Consider the following 15,491-nt stretch of genomic DNA (forward strand, 5'->3'; position numbering starts at 1 on the left):
AAAGCAGCAGGATACACATTTTCTCAAGTGCACATAGAAGATTTTCCAGAATAGACACATAGTAGGCCACAAAAAGAACCTCAGTAAATTTAAAAAGACTGAAATTCTACCAAGCCACTTCTAAGATCACAAAGGTATAAAACTAGAAATAAATTCTACAAAGAAAACAAAAAGGCTCACAAACACATGGAGACTTAACAACATGCTCCTAAATAATCAATGGATCAATGACCAAATTAAAACAGATCAAGCAAGATATGGAGATAAATGACAAAACAGCACAATGCCCCAACTTCTGTGGGACGCAGCGAAGGCAGTTCTAAGAGGAAAGTATATAGCAATCCAGGCCTATTTAAAGAAGGAAGAACAATTCCAAATGAATAGTCTAAGGTTGCAATTATTGAAACTGTAAAAAAGAACAAATGGGGCCAAACTTGGCAAAAGGAGGGACATAATAAAAATCAGAGAAGAAATAAATGAAATTAATAAAAATAAAACAATAGAAAAGAACAATGAAACCAAGGGCTGTTTCTTTGAGGAAATAAAATAGATAAACCCCTAGCCAGAATTATTAAGAGAAAAAGAGAACCTGCACACATAAACAGAATCAGAAATGAGAAAGGAAAAATCACGACTGACACCACAGAAATATAAAGAATTATTAGAGAATACTGTGTAAATCTATATGCTAAGAAACTGTGTAATCTAGAAGAAATGGACAACTTTCTAGAAAAATACAATGTTCCAAGACTGACCAAGGATGAAAAAGAAAATCTAAACAGACCAATTACCAGCAACGAAATTGAATCAGTAATCAAAACACTACCCAAGAACCAAATTCCCAGATGGATACACCGCTGAATTTTACCAGACATTTAGAGAAGACATAATACTCATTCTCCTTAAAGTTTTCTAAAAAATAGAAGAGGAGGGAATACTTCCAAACTCATTCTATGAAGCCAGCATCACTCTAATACCAAAACCAGGAAAAGACCCCACAAAGAAAGAAAATTATAGATGAATATCCCTGATGAACATAGATGCAAAAATACTCAACAGAATATTAGCAAACCAAATTCAAAAATACATCAAGAGGATCATACACCGTGAACAAGTGGGATTCATCTCAGGAATGCAAGGATGGTACAACATTCGAAAATCCATCAACATCATCCACCACATCAACAAAAAGAAGGACAGAAACCACATGATCATCTCTGTAGATGCTGTAAAAACATTTGACAAAGTCAACATCCATTCATGATGAAAACTCAACAAAATGGGTATGTAGGGCAAGTACCTTGACATACTAAAGGCCATATATGACAAACCCACAGCCAACACTATACTTAACAGCAGGAAGCTGTAAGCTTTTCCTTTAAGATCAGGAACAAGACAAGGATGCCCACTCTCCCCACTTTTATTCAACATAGTACTGGAGGTCATAGCCATGGCAGTCAGACAACAGAAAGAAAGAAAGGCCATCAAGATTAGTAAGTAGGAACTCAAACTGTCACTATTTGCAGATGACATGATATTGTACATTAAAAAACCTAAAGAATCCACTCCAAAACTTCTAGAACTAATATCTAAATACAGCAAAGTTGCAGAATACAAAATTAATATACAGAGGTCTATTTTATTCCAATACACTAACAGTGAACTACCAGAAAGAAAAATCAGGAAAACCGTTCCATTTACAATTGCATCAAAAAGAGTAACATATCTAGGAACAAACCTAACTAAGGAAGTGAAAGCCCTATACCCTGAAAACTCCAAGACACTCTTAAGAGAAATTAAAGAGGACACTAACAAATGCAGATTCATCCCATGCTCTTGGATAGGAAGAATTAATATTGTCAAAATGGCCATCCTGCCCAAAGCAGTATACAGATTCAATGCAGTCCCTATCAAAATACCAATAGCATTCTTCAACGAACTGGAACAAATAGTTCTGAACTTCATATGGAACCGCAAAAGACCCCAAATAGCCAATGCAATCCTGAGAAGGAAGAATAAAGCTGGGGGGATCTTGCTTCCCAACTTCAAGCTCTACTACAAAGCCGCAGTAATCAACACAATTTGGTACTGGCACAAGAACAGACCCATAGACCAGTGGAACAGAATAGAGACTCCAGATATTAACCCAAACATGTATGGTCAATGAATAAATGATGAAGGAGCCATGGATATACAATGGGGAAATGACAGTGTCTTCAATAACTGGTAGTAAAACTGGACAGCTACATGTAAGAGAGTGAAACTGGATGATTGTCTAACCCCATACACAAAAGTAAACTCAAAATGGATCAAAGACCTGAATGTAAGTCATGAAACCATAAAACTCTTAGGAAAAAACAAAGGCAAAAATCTCTTGGACATAAACATGAGCAACTTCTTCATGAACATATCTCCCAAGACAAGGGAAACAAAGGAAAAATGAACAAGTGGGACTATATCAAGCTGAAAAGCTTCTGTACAGCAAAGGACACCATCAATAGAACAAAAAGGTATCCTGCGTATAGGAGAATATGTTCATAAATAACATCCGATAAAGGGTTGACATCCAAATATATAAAGAGCTCATGCATGTCAACAAACAAAAAGCAAATAATCCAGTAAAATATGGGCACAGGATCTGAACATACAGTTCTCCAAAGAAGAAATTCAGATGGCGTACAGGCACATGAAAGATGCTCCACATCACTAATCATCAGAGAAATGCAAATTAAAACCACAATGAGAGATCACCTCACACCATTTAGGATGGCCACCATCCAAAATAGAATCAACAAATTTTGGCGAGGATGTGGAGAAAGGGGAACCCTTCTACACTGCTGGTGGTACTGTAAACTAATTCAACCATTATGGAAAGCAGTATGGATGTTCCTCAAAAAACTCAAAATAGAAAACCGTTTGACCCAGGAATTCCACTCCTAGGAATTTACCCTAAGAATGCAGGAGCCCAGTTTGAAAAAGAAATATGTACCCCTATGTTTATTGCAGCACTATTTACAATAACCAAGAAATGGAAGCAACCTAAGTGTCCATCAGCAGATGAATGGATAAAGATGTGGTACATATACACAATGGAATATTATTCAGCCATACGAAGAAAACAAATCCTAGCATTTGCAACAACATGTATGGAACTAGAAGGTATTATGCTCAGTGAAATAAGCCAGATGGAGATAGACATGTATTAAATGATTTCACTCATCTGTGGAGGAGAACCAAGAAGAAACTGAAGGAGCAAAACAGCAGCAGACTCACAGAACCCAAGAATGGACTAACAGTTACCAAAGGCAAAGGGACTGGGGAGGATGGGTGTGAAGGGAGGGATCAGTGGAAAAAAAGGGCATTACAATTAGCACACATAATGTAGTGGGGGGCACGGGGAAGGCAGTACAATACAGAGAAGACAAGTAGTTATTCTATAGCATCCTACTACTACGATGGATAGTGACTGTAATGGGGTTTGTGGTGTGGACTTGATCATGGGGGAGAGTCTAGTAAGCATAATGTTGCTCATGTAATTGTATATTAATGATACCAGAAAAAAAAAGTTAAATAAGTCCTGGGAATGTAATGGACATCATGGTCACTAGAGTTACCAATACTTGTGGTTTATTTGAAAGTAGCTAAGAGAGTATGTCTTAAAAGTTCTCTTTATGTGAATAATATTTGTAACTGTGTGGTGATAGATGTCAAGTAGACTTAGTGTGGTGGTCATTTCACTATATATACAAATTTAAGATGATTATTTCTACACCTGTGACTAATATAATGTTATATGTCAATTACATCTGAATAAAACTGGCAAAAAAAAGTCATCTGCATTTATGAGGATGGCTTTAATATTCAATCCTCTAACGTTTAAGTGTTTTGTATATAGTGTTGAGGATTTCAGGTGTCTAGGAGGATGTTTCTAGAAGGGTGTTTCCATTATTCCTTTTTTTTTTATCTACTTTCTGTTCATGATGTACAACAAAATTGATTTTTCAGACCATTTGCTTATGCGTTAGTAGTGCATTATATCATTCTAATTTTCTAGGATGTTCTTGTATAAATTTTATTCATCAAGGGTGTTTGGTAGAGGTGGGTGATAAGTTCTTCAAACCTTCCTTTCTAGTCAGTTAATGGTCTACTGACATTGAAAGGATCTAGTGACAGTGAACCTCAATGAATCCCCAAGTATCTGTAAAAGAATATAATAAAAGTTTTACAGTTCCTTCTTGAAGCAATTCTATTTGAGAGAGTTTTCCAGTAATAGGTGTATCAAGTACTATCTGTTGAGCTTCTGAATGAGATCTGTTTGAAAAGGGTCTACTACTAAAATAAACGAACTGCTGCAGAACCTGTTTATTCTGAGTCTCTTAAATAGCTTAAGAATTTTACTTGTAATTTATAGAAACTTAGCATTTCTCATTTGTTTTTATAGCAGGAGTATAGAATTCCACTGGGTTTTTTCTTTCTTCACATCTTAACAGCAATGTTGGTATCAAATAGCAAAGCTATCAAAGTTTTTTTTTCTTCTAGGTGTGGTTGTAAACATATTCAGTTGCAAAAAAATTCATTTTTACATTTTATACTAAGAATATCTATTGAAAAAGCTACTTTCCAGAGTTTTATAGTGTCATGTCACCTTTATTGCCATCTAAGCTTACATATCCTCATATGTCTCATAAGTGATAGATATACTATTATCCCTTACTCCTTATAGTATGAAATTGTGGGTCAAAGAGTCTCCTGACCACTGGTTAGAAATGCCCTAAACAAAACTATGCTTATTTCTTTAGAGTTTCAATAAAAGCAGTTTAGATACTTGCATGAAGTTATAAAGTAATACATATATTGTATATACATACACATACATTCAAATGGCAGTAGTTTAAAATGAAAATGGTTAAATCTGTTGGAGATGAGGATAGAAATCAGATGGCATAGTTACACAGTGTTAGGAATGAGAAAGACTTTGATCTATGCCTCATTCTGCCACTTAATAACTGTATGACCTTAGGCAGGTTACATTACGTCTTTAAACATAAGCCTCCTCCTGAAGAAAGAGTACAGAGTTAGAATAGTATCAACCTCATAGTGTCATGAGGATTAATTAGGTGCATGTAAGGCACTTAGGTGCACCTCTGTGTAAGTAACTGAAGAATCTTTGAATAGCTTCTAGGATTGTTGGAATCCTATAAAACAGGGCTTGGCAAACTTTGTATGTAAACGACCAGACAGTAAATATTTTAGGCTTTGCCATCCTGTCACATACTCTGTTTGGGTTTTTTTTCCCTTCTGTTTCTTACAGCTATTAAAAAATGTAAAAACCACTCTGAACTCACAGGCTCAGTTTGGCCCCTAGGCTCTAGTTTGCCAGTTTCTTCCATAAAGTATTACCTTCCAATAATACAGTAGCACTAGACTCAAAACATACTAAGTTCTACCTCTTAAACTTTTAGCCTTATTTTAACAACATTTATTGCACATTAGATTGTGTGATTTTGTTACCAACTTTATATTTTTATATAGCTGGGGTTTTTTTTCTACTACCCATCTCTCAACCAACTGCCGGAGTCCAGCTCCAGCGAGTCCAGGGATCCCTGAAGGGTGGATGAATGGCGTCGGCGAGTGAGGACACAGACGTTAGCAAAGATGCTAAGCTGGCCTGTTCATTGATAGAAACCTCAAGCATTATATAGGGGATTTGTTATATAAAGTCATCATAAAATCATCATAAAGCATGCATCATTAGGTGCTTTATGGCATAATCTTCTTGGAAAGTTTCTCTGCTTTCCCAACCATGAAAGGTCATCATGGTCTTTTCGTCAAGATTTTTCTGCTATAACTTTTAGATTCTAATCTCAGGTTAAATTTCTTCAAGGCACCACAATGTCTTCTAAATGTGTCTTAAAACTTGCTTAACTTAGGAAAGGTCATCTTAAAATTGGTCTCTTACCTAGACTCGCTGTGGGGTCATGTTTTTTCCATAATTCCCTGGAACTATTTACAGTAGAATGAGCAGCTCTCATTCTGTTGATCTGGACTATGACAATGCTTACCGCCATCTTTATAGTAATGGTTCATAAGGAAACTCCCACCTAGACTTTAGGCCTCTTCAAACAAGGCTTCCATCTGCTCTTCTGACCCATACCCCGTGATGGTCATCTTTTATTTCTCCTGGGGGCCGAGTTGGCCTGGGAGCTGTACCCTAAATTCATCTAAACTTTCTTTTATTTCCTAACCCAGGGATAATAACCCACTGGCCTCGGGGGAATGTGTAGGGTTTTATTTTCTCTTTAAATGAGGGAACTATCTTTAACACAAGCTGGGTTTTTATGATTGCTCTATGGTTCTTAACAGTCCTTTTCCTGGGGGCATTTTCTGATTCACGAGGGCTGCTCAGACTGGGGGAATGGTCCAATTAAGCAATAGAAGAGAGATCAGTAACTTCCCCCTTGGAGGCCTGCTGTGCAGTATCCATCCATCGGCCTCCTGGGCTGTGCCATCAGGCAGGCCGAGTAGGTTGGCTCCCAGCAACCAACCTTATCCTAAAGTGAAATAGTTGAATTCATTTGCTTAGGTCTTTTGTCAGTTGTTCTCAGAAAAATCTATGTAGAAGCTAAATAGCTTCAATTTCAATATGAAATGCACTAGGAATTTTTGAAAGAGAAGCCAGTCATAATTCTCTTATTAATGTATTTATATGGTCATTTCCATGTGAAGGGCTTGATCACTTACACCTGTTATTCTGTTATTTCCTTAATGATATTTTCTCAATTCTGTGGATTTATCTAAACTAGTTTGGAACTAAGACAGGTCCATGGAGTTATTGGAGCTTCATAATTTTCAACTAATTAGTTTTCTAATACACTAGAAGTACTTAGAACAGTAACATGATTGCTATTATCCTTCCTAATGGAATGTGGTAATATTGATAGCACTCTTAGGGACCAAGAAGATTCATATCCTTTACTGTGTACTAATAAAAAATTAGTTTTTTCTAAGTGGTCACAACTCTCAAACTCCATGTTACCTTAATATCCTTGCTAGGAAAAAATTTTAAGATAAATTATCCATTACTAAACAGTTCTTTTTCTCTTCCAGTTGAAGCTGCAGAGTCTGAAGTTGGGCCATTTAATGATTCTACTCATATTTCTCTGCAAGAAGAAAACCAGTCTTCTGTTAGTCATTGCTTTCCTGACACTTTTACAGTTACTGAAGAAGGTTTATTTAGCCAAAAGAGTTTTCTTGTTTTGGGTTTTAGTAATGAAAATGAGCCTACTATTGCAAATATCATAAGAGAAAACGCTGGAAAAATCATGTCCTGTCAGAGCAGAACTGTTGCTGATTATGCTGTGGTTCCTCTGCTGGGATGTGAAGTAAAAGGAACTGTAGGAGAAGTTGTTACGAATACATGGCTGGTAAGAAAACACTGTAACAATTGAAATACAGTATTGAAGGATACCTAAGTGCTTAGAGTATTAATGTTTATTTCTTAGGCAGTTCCATTTAAGTAAATTAGTGTTTGGGTTTGAGCACTGTCTGGATTTTGCTTTTAGCAATGGAAATTATAAAATATGAAAATATGTAAGCTTGGTCCTAATCCTGGTAAAGTAGAGATCATTGTCTCCCAGGGACCACAGCAGCAACATTTGTTCTTAGGAAATTACTCCAGGTCAGCTCACTATTTCGTTTTTCCCTTGCACTTTTGTATCATTCCATCTCGTTGGCTTATCACTGGCTATTTCACCATTGATTTTTATTTTTTTAACTTTCCAAAAGGAAAAAATTATACATACTTTTGAAGAAATTAAATTTATAGCAGTATTCAGTAACTTTAGTGGTAAATCTGATTTAAATATCTTATGTAATGAATTGATAAATATATTTCTTAAAATACTGTAATTGAAATTTACTGAAAATGAGCATATATAAGTTTCTATTAAAGTAAAATTGTTTTTATTATGAATTAAAATTACTGCCACCGTCACTGAGCCAGTATTAAGCATTGGTTGCTTATTACAGATTGATGTTATTGTTTCTCTCGTTTGTAAAAGGTAACTTGTGTAGACTATCAGACTTTAATTGATCCAAGGTCAAGTCCTCTCTTCACACCAGTCCCAGTAATGACAGGAAGGACTCCTTTAGAGGATTGTGTTATTTCATTCAGCCAGTGTGCAGGAGCAGAAAAAGATTCATTGACATTCTTAGCAAATCGCCTTGGAGGAAGGTATGTAGAATTTTGAGTGCACCTGCAGTTTTGACTTACCTTTTATTTGTTTTGACTTATTGGAGACATTCAAATTAGAATTAGGCTGGTGTCTTTGTACTGTTTATGGGTAGTGTGTAGTGTATATGTGATGGCTCAGTGTGGGAGAGGAGAGAGAGCTACTAGATGGATGGATGCCTGGCAAGTGTTAAAGCTACAGGATTAATGCTTACTTACCAGGAAAGAGAATATTTAAAGCTGATACATAGGCCATTTTTAAATATTGCTTATATAAACATTATTCCCTTCCATGTACCATATGGTTGAATTTAGTCTTTTACAGTGTACATTCATTGTTTCTCCAGTTTTCAGTCAGAAATGCAAATGTTAAACAGAACTAATGAATACTGTAAGAGAAAGAAAATGTATTTATAAGTTACTTCCAGAATCCAAATTAGCCCAATCCCTAAGTTAACATTAGATGGTGGCTGCTTAAAAAGGAAGTAGAAAACTATTGTAGCAATAAATGTAAATGAAGTAAAAGTTTACATTACAAGAAAAGTTCTTTTAGATTAGATCATAAAGCACTGCTAAAACTCTTTCAGACAAGAGATTCCTCTAAAATAGTGATACAGAACATTTAAAAAAATTAAAAGTTGTGCAAAGATATGTGAAGTAAATGCAAACAAAAAGGAGGGGTTGCAGTTTTACTGGCAGACAAGTTTGGATTCAAATAAGGCATTAAACAAGAACAGCATTGTAAATAGAGTTCTCTTCACACTGAAGGTAAGATTGATTATATGCCTCCTGATGAAGAACACACCACCACCTTGAAATAGTCTTACCAAAATAGTGAAACCTCAATCTGACGAAGCCTCTAGATTCAACCACTGATTTTTAAGCAATACAGATAGGAGAATAATGTGTTACACTACACTACATTGATACAGACGGAGGTCACTTTATAAATGTTCCAGTGTCTTCAACAAATACATGTTAGGTAAATGAGGAAAGAAGAAGGAACCTTTAAGTTAAAAGAATAAAAAACTAAATGTAGTGTCAAGGATACACTGTGTATAAAACTAAAGAAAGGTAAGGAAGTGATTACCATAAATACCCAAATAATGGCTATTGTTAAGAAGGGGGAGAGAAAGGGAGCCTGTAATTGAGAAGGAGCATGTTGAAGGGATTCTGGAGTGGCTGGCAAGATTCTATCTTCTGATGTAGGTGATGGATATAAGAATTTTTACCTTATAATAATTCATTAAATTGTATTTCCTTTTTTGCTGTGTTCTGTATTTGAATTATACTAAACAAAAAGTTTTTGAAAAATAACAAATTATAGAAAATAACAATGACAAAAATATGACAGCAGACTCCATGGGGCACAACTAAAGCAATACTCAGAGAAAAAATGGCTATGTAGAGAATATGCAGAAATCATTGACTTTCATATAGACAACCAGTTAGAAGAGCTAGTGAAAACTAAGGCCTTTTTACTAAGTCCATAATGAGAGGTAAAATTCCTAGCAACAAGTTTAGCATGAAACTTGGAAAAGCCACAGAAATTTGCAAAATGCTGTTAAGGAAAACAAGACTCAAACAGTAGGGAAGATAGAAGACTAAACATTATATAACATTGTTATCCTCTACACTAAGGTATAAATTTAATATCCCAGTAAAAATCCCAACAATTTTTTGAAGTAATAAGCAAACTTATTCTTAAATTCATAAGAAAAAACTAGCAAGCAAGAAGGTCATGTAAATTCTGAGAAGAATATTTAGATATATGTAAAACCTCACTAAATAATAGTGTGCCTATAGGTTGCAGAAAATGAACACAAAGAAAGTCTATAAATAAACCCAAATATAACAAGAAATTATTATGTGATAAAAGTGGTACTTCAAGTTATTGAGGAGATGGTTTAACTCAATAAATAGGATTGAATAAAATCAGCGCTACATTTATACCATAAGTGCCAAATGGATCCGTGGATTAAATAGGGAAAATGAAACCATGAAAGTACAGGGGACGATGTGGGAGTTTAAAAAATCTTACAAGTGGGGAACTAGAACATAAAACCCAGAAGTCATAAAAAAAAAAGAGAGAGACCAAATTCTGTTTATATCATGTGGTGGATTTCTCTTTCTGCCCCCACATTCTCTCTGTTTAATATTCTGTGATCTTGAGCTAATTTAATTTCTCTTTATCTTTTGTCAAGTTGTATATTTACAATATTTTGTCTAATACTGGTTATTTCACAAATATTAAGAGGATCAAATGAGATTTTATGTGAAAATGCTTTGAGAAATTGTAGTGGGCTACCAAAGGTAGAATGTGTTATTCACGCTTTTTTGGCTTTCCTGGTTGCCTCCTTGTAGAAGGTAAGGGACAAGGTGGGTAGGTGATGACTAATTAAGGAAATAATTTCTCAGGTTATTTCTTGAAAGTCTATTTTAATTTGCTTATTTTTTTAATTAATAGTTTAATAGTAGCCATGTATTTTTATCCTAAAGTAAGCATTTGTGAGGGGATTAGCTTACTTTAAGAAATAAAACCAACTATATCAGCAAATACTATCTTATACTTAGAACTCTAACCATGCTATTAGAAACTTCATTGTTAGTTGATTAACAGTTAACCAACTGATTGTGCATATGACCATTTGCTTTTCTTTAAATATAACTTACAGTGTTCAAGAATTCTTTGTTCGCAAGTCCAATGCAAAAAAAAACCTGTTTGCCAGTACACATCTTATATTGAAAGAACCAAGTGGTTCTAAATATGAAGCAGCCAAGAAATGGAATTTACCGGCAGTTGCTATAGCTTGGCTGTTGGAAACTGCTAGAATGGGAAAGAAAGCAAATGAAAGCCATTTTCTCATTGAAAATTCACCTAAAGAAGGTTAATACTTTTAAGTATATTTTGTTCTTTTAAGTATATTTGTACAATTTGATGGTTTCTAGGATATGAATGTACCAAAACTTGTTTTTAGGGGAGGTCATTAGTTTGTACTTTTCATGTTGGGTACAGTGAGCCACTGATGGCAAAATAAATGTATGTTCATAGCACATATGTTCGGTTTGTAGCTGTACTGTCAACTGTAGACTGTGTCTAAAAGTTAGAGGATACAAAGTAGGAGCATTCTAGGATCTCAGTGTTTGAAATCTAAAGATGTGAGCTTGGATGCCATTTCCTGTTCCTTCTATGGCTAACGCTGACATACTTAATTTGTTCTCTCTTCCTCAAATCTTTGGACTTTTGATGTTTTCACTAGCCCACCTCTTGCTTGCCTGTTACTCCTTGTCTTTCAGTTCTTAGCTTGAATGTCACTTTCCCTGGGAAGGCTTCTTTGGCTTACCAAATATGGCTTCTGTCTTGCCATAAAACCCTGTTATTACCCCTTTTTTGGCTTTTATCCCAGTGCTAACAACTCTAGTTTACTTTGATGTCTCCTTGATCAGTTATAAATTCTTGAAAGGCAAGGAATATACATGTCTTTTCATATATATATATATATTTTTTCATTGTCTAGCACTGGGCCTGGCATGCAGTAGCTATCTAATAAGTGTTTTTGTTAAATGTTGAAAAAAGGTGGGATGACCTAGTAGCCCCTCTTCTGAGATGGTGATGTCCTTGGACAAATTTTAGGGACAAGTCAGCGGTTTGGAAACAGCTCTCAGAGCCATTACTTATTTGCCCAGACAGACTGAAAATTTTACAACTGAGTCAAAGTGATATTTAGATCATGTTCAGTTTCCATTAAGAACTTTCCTAAAACTTGACTGTGGTTGTTAAGTCTGAATACATGTAATTGGGATTTTCTTTTTACTCTACCATTGACTGAGACGGCATTTATGTAATTTTTGGCAAATTGTGAGGTTTATTGAGACTATTTCAAGTTAGAACAAGTTGAAACAGGAAATCTAATTTCATTATTTGTTTCAGTTGATGTGATTGTCTAACATTTTAATATGTCATCCCTTTTACTTGGTGGGTAGGTGTATAACTGGTTCAAAGTGTACTTGAGAATTCACATAGAAACTAATAATCAGATACAAAAATATCACTTATTTTTGCCTCCTTAGAGACAAAAGATGACATTAGTGGCTCACAAGCATTTTTTTTCCACTTTTAATCTCTAGAACAAAGTTTGGAGACTGAAATAACAAATGGAGTGAATCCAAATCCAGATTCTTCAGAGCATCCTGTCACATACCTGGAAACTCTCAGAAAAACAGCCATTACACCTTTAGATATGAACCGCTTTCAGAGTAAAGCATTCCATGCTGTGATCTCACAACACACCGGCCAGGTTCCAGTCTCCCCAGCAGTAGGACAGCCACTTCAGAAGGAACCCTCATTACACCTGGATACACCATCAAAATTTCTGTCTAAGGACAAACTCTTCAAGCCTTCCTTTGATGTGAAGGTAAGGACTATATAAAATGGTCCTAGATGTAATAGTTTAATAAATTGTAAAGTTAATGCACCAAATTCTGCATCACCTCTAAAGTTTGTAATAGTAAAATTTCCAGAGATGTTGGCAAGTGGGCATATTATTGAGTCCCAATATATATCCCAGGTTGAAGTAACAGCTAAAGACAAATATGGTGTGAAATGAGGACATCCAGGTTCAAGTCCTCGATCTGTCATGAATGGTAGACACATCATTGAATAAATCTGAGCATCAGTTTTTTTTCTTTTATACAAAGAGGATAATATCCCTTGCTCTAAAAACTCACAGGTTTATCATATAAGAATCAAATGAAATGAAATAATTGTATATGTTATATTTATATGTGATGAAATAATTATATAAATTGTAAAATAATACACATTGCTACTCAGGTTTTTATTCTAGGAGTACATCCAGTGCTTGCTTTCTGAAAATGTCTATTTTTACCTTTTCAGTCATTCTCTTAAAAAGATGAGTTAAGTCTGCATATTTGTTTCATCTGAGTGCTGGAGTATAGCTTCCTTACTGAAAAAAATTCATTCTCAAATCAAGAGCTATTTTAACCTTCCCAAATGGTTTCCTTTTACTCTCCAACGATGATTTTCTTCACTATACCTTTAGTAGTTTTTGCCTTTCAAGTTACTGTTCAAACCATTGTCTTTTTTTTTTTAATCTTTAAACCTTTGCAAAATTATTGTGCCATTCATCTATTTAAGTTTTGCTGATAGGGAATTAAGTAGCATTTTAATAGTTCTTACTAGTATGTTCTTGAACAGATTTATAAAGTTTACAGATTGTTCATCTTCAGAAAATAAATATCAATTGATACCTGGGGCAGTTTTCTCTAAGCTAAATCTTTGATCAGATGTCTTTGGAAGTAACATTTTGTACTGTGATTAATACTGCTCCTTATGCCTAAAGAAATGGAGGCAAACCACTGGTTTGGAAACTGAAATGCAGCATCAGGCCTCTGCTTCACCTCTTGCTGCCCTTTAAGACAAGTCAGCCTCTTTGGGCTTCATTATCTGCATCTGTGAAATCATGGAGTATATCCAGATAATCTCTAAGGTCTCTTGCTCACATACTCTTTGATTAGTACATGAAATAAAAGGCAAGAAAATAGTAGAAATATCTCCATTGAGACCATTCTTCTTTAGATACCTCGCAGTGGAAAACTGATGGTTCTGAAATAGTATCAGTAAAGGTACACATTTAAAGGTTTCATTGTTTAGTCATAGTTCATTTAGTAGTGTTTTTTCTTTCTTTTTTCTTTTTTGGGTGATTCATAGATTAGTACTTCATCTTGTAATCAGTGGCTGAAGAATTGATATAATGTGGTATATATTCAATGTTTTTACTCTGAAAACAGAGAAGAGCCCATGGAATAATCACAAAACTGAACATACATTAGCCCTTACAAAAAAAATTAAAGTTGATTTTTAGTTAACATACATGAAAAAAGTTCAATAAATGTGCTGCTAAATGAAATACCAGTATTAAGTCAGGAAGCCACTGTGTGTGTTCAGAAAGAAATGGTTGCCAGTGCCATAGAGCCTTTCTCATGTCCTTTCCCAATCACTGCTTTCTCCTTTCTCCCCAATGATAACACTCCTGACTTGTAACACTGTAGCTTTGTTACACTTATTTTTGACTTTTAAACAGGTGAAATTGAAATCATAATACGTATTCTTTTGAGTCTTTTTTTATTCTGCCTTCATTTGAAAGATTTGTCATCATTGTGTAACCTCTAGCTCTAGTTCATTGATTTTATTAGCCTAATAATTCCAGTATATGGATATACCACTTTACATATCCAGTCTATTGTTGATGAGCATTTAAGTGGTTACTAGTTTTTTTGCTCTTACAGATAATGGAATTACCAACATTGTTGTGCATGTCTCCTAGAATATGTGTGCATACATTTCTTTTTGGTATATACCTAGAAGTGAAATGCTGGGTCATGGTAATAAAAAAACTACCAGAAAACAAAAGTCCAGGTCAAGATGGCCTCACAGCTGAATTCTATGAAACATTTAAAGAAGAACTAATACCCATCCTTCTTAAAGTATTTCAAAAAGTAGAAGAGGAGGGAATACTTCAAAGTCGTTCTGTGAGACTAGCATCACTCTAATACCAAAACTAGACAAAAACAACACAATAAAAGAAAATTACAGACCAATATCCCTGATCAACAAAGATGCAAAAATCCTCAACAAAATATTAGCAAACCGAATCCAAAAATACATCAGTTAGATCATCCATCATGACCAAGTTAAAGACTTCCCCAAAAAACTACTGGAACTAATAACTGAATTCAGCAAATTTGCAGGATACAAAATTAATACACAGAAATCTGCTGCATTCCTATTTGCTAACAACAAACTAGAAGAAAGAGAAATAAGGAAAACAACTCCATTTACAATTGCATCGAAAAGAATAAAATACCTAGGAATAAACCTAACCAAGGAAGCGAAAGACCTATACTCTGAAAACTACAAGACACCCATGAGAGAAATTAAAGAAGACACCAATAAATGGAAATCTATCCTGTCTTCATGGATAGGAAGAATTAATATTGTCAAAATGGCCATCTTCCCAAAGCAGTTTATAGATTCAATGCAATCCCTATCAAAATACCAAGAGCATTCTTCAATAAACTAGAACAAATAGTTCTAAAATTCACATGGAACCACAAAAGACCCTGAATAGCCAAAGCAAGCCTGAGAAAGAACAAAGCTGAAAGGATTATACTCCCTGACTACAAGCTCTTCTGCAAAGCCACAGTAATCAAAACAGCTTGGTACTAGCACAAGAACAGA

General features: G+C 34.9%; 1 protein-coding gene across 3 annotated transcripts in view; it reads left to right on the top strand.

Annotated features, from left to right (window-relative positions):
• Positions 1–15,491, top strand: part of TOPBP1 (DNA topoisomerase II binding protein 1) — a 67,331-nt gene that overhangs the window by 26,578 nt on the left and 25,262 nt on the right. For all 3 annotated transcript variants that reach the window (XM_073232404.1, XM_073232405.1, XM_073232406.1), the window contains exons 11-14: positions 7,108–7,424; positions 8,061–8,233; positions 10,906–11,117; positions 12,359–12,645. In XM_073232404.1, coding sequence (XP_073088505.1) covers positions 7,108–7,424; positions 8,061–8,233; positions 10,906–11,117; positions 12,359–12,645 — 989 coding nt within the window. The remainder of the gene's footprint in view (positions 1–7,107; positions 7,425–8,060; positions 8,234–10,905; positions 11,118–12,358; positions 12,646–15,491) is intronic.

Source organism: Manis javanica, chromosome 3 (assembly GCF_040802235.1).
Source record: "Manis javanica isolate MJ-LG chromosome 3, MJ_LKY, whole genome shotgun sequence".
NCBI lineage: Eukaryota > Metazoa > Chordata > Mammalia > Pholidota > Manidae > Manis > Manis javanica.